The following is a 1,596-nucleotide window of genomic DNA, read 5'->3' as shown; positions in this document are numbered from 1 at the left end:
GTCGTACACATCGATCGTAGCTTTGAAGGGAAGATGAGGTACCCGGTAATGACGGTGTTGACCTTCGGCGTCGCACTGCCGGTGGTGCTGGTACTGCTACTCGGCACCGGTGTCCATCGGGCTGAGTCAGCAAAAATTGTGTGCGTCTTCCCGACGGCCAGCAAGTCGCATGTGCTGGGCCTACAGGCGCTGCTGAAGGAGTTGGCGAGGCGGGGACACGAGGTAAGTTCACGGCGATCGACTGATCTACAGGCCAAGTAAATGTATAGTCTGTGTTCCCGTAGGTGACAATGGTCAGTGCGTTCCCGCTGAAGAAACCGCCGAAAAACTATCGCGACGTGTACCTGCCCATCGAGGACGCGTTTTCGTCCTTTATGAAGGAATTTATGCAGGGCGGAAGTCGCAACATGATGAGGCTGATGCCGAAGGTGCTGCACGCTTCGCTGGAATCGTCGAACATGTCGATCAATACGCAAACGTTCCGGCAGTTGGTTCGCGAGGAACAGTTTGATCTCGCGATCGTGGGCTACTTCATGAACGGATTCGTCATCGGTATCGGCCAGCTGTTTAATTGCCCGACGATGCTGTACTTTTCGGAGGGCGTTACCGGATTTACGAACGTGGTTGGCAATCCGAACGAGGTAGCTGCTGTGCCGCACATGCTACTGGGGCCCTGGAATCCGATGACGTTCTTCCAACGTGTGCTAAACACGCTCGTGAACGGTGTGGAAAAGCTGATGGTGCAATACATACGGCACAAAACGCTGCCCTACTACGAGTAAGTTCCCGGGGCAGCGCGGGACGATATTTCGCTTCGCAACTTTGACTGTCTTCGCGCTTTACTTTTAGGTCCAATTTTCCAACGGAAAAGGGCTACCGAAGCTACGACGAGACGATGCTGAATGTGTCGCTGGTGCTGCTGAATAGCCACTTCACACAAACCGTCCCCCGAGCGTACCTCCCCAACATGGTGGAAGTGGGCGGTCTGCAGATCAACGCCAAACCGGAACCGTTGCCGGCGGATTTGCAAGCATTTCTGGACGGGGCCGCCGAACACGGTGCCATTTTCATTAGCTTCGGGTCGAATCTTCGCAGCTCCACCTTGCGGCAGGACAAGCTGGATGCGATCCTCGGTATGATCCGCAAATTGAAGCAACGTGTCATTTGGACCTGGGACCAGGACGATATGCCCAATCAGCCGGCCAACGTGTTCATCGGCAAGTGGCTACCGCAGGACAGTATTCTGGCCCATCCGAACCTGCGACTGTTCATCACCCACGGTGGGCTGGGCAGTATCACCGAGGCGATGTACCACGGGGTACCGATCGTGGGGATACCGATGTTCGGCGATCAGGACGGAAACGTGGGTCAGGCCGTGAAGGATGGATGGGGATTGGCGGTTAGCTTCGACACGCTGACGGAACCAACGCTAACGGCCGCCGTCCGGGAGGTGTTGGGCAACGGGCAGTATCGTGAACACATCGGTACACTGGCGGCGCTGTACAAAGATCGTCCGATGTCGGCCCTGGATACGGCCGTCTATTGGGTCGAGTACGTCATTCGGCACCGCGGAGCACCGCATCTGCACTATCAGGG

General features: G+C 56.4%; 1 protein-coding gene across 1 annotated transcript; it reads left to right on the top strand.

The window, feature by feature from the left end:
* Positions 1–33: 33 nt before the first annotated feature.
* LOC128277125 (UDP-glucosyltransferase 2-like) lies at positions 34–1,591 on the top strand (the record flags this gene model as incomplete). The annotated part of the gene is made up of 3 exons (XM_053015575.1): positions 34–222; positions 285–778; positions 850–1,591. Coding segments are annotated over exons 1-3 (1,425 nt in total), but the record flags the coding sequence as incomplete, so codon positions are not given.
* Positions 1,592–1,596: the final 5 nt, after the last annotated feature.

The sequence above is a fragment of the Anopheles cruzii genome, unplaced genomic scaffold, assembly GCF_943734635.1.
Source record: "Anopheles cruzii unplaced genomic scaffold, idAnoCruzAS_RS32_06 scaffold04077_ctg1, whole genome shotgun sequence".
In the NCBI taxonomy this organism is placed as follows: Eukaryota; Metazoa; Arthropoda; class Insecta; order Diptera; family Culicidae; genus Anopheles; species Anopheles cruzii.
This window is presented reverse-complemented; position numbering and strand designations above follow the sequence as displayed.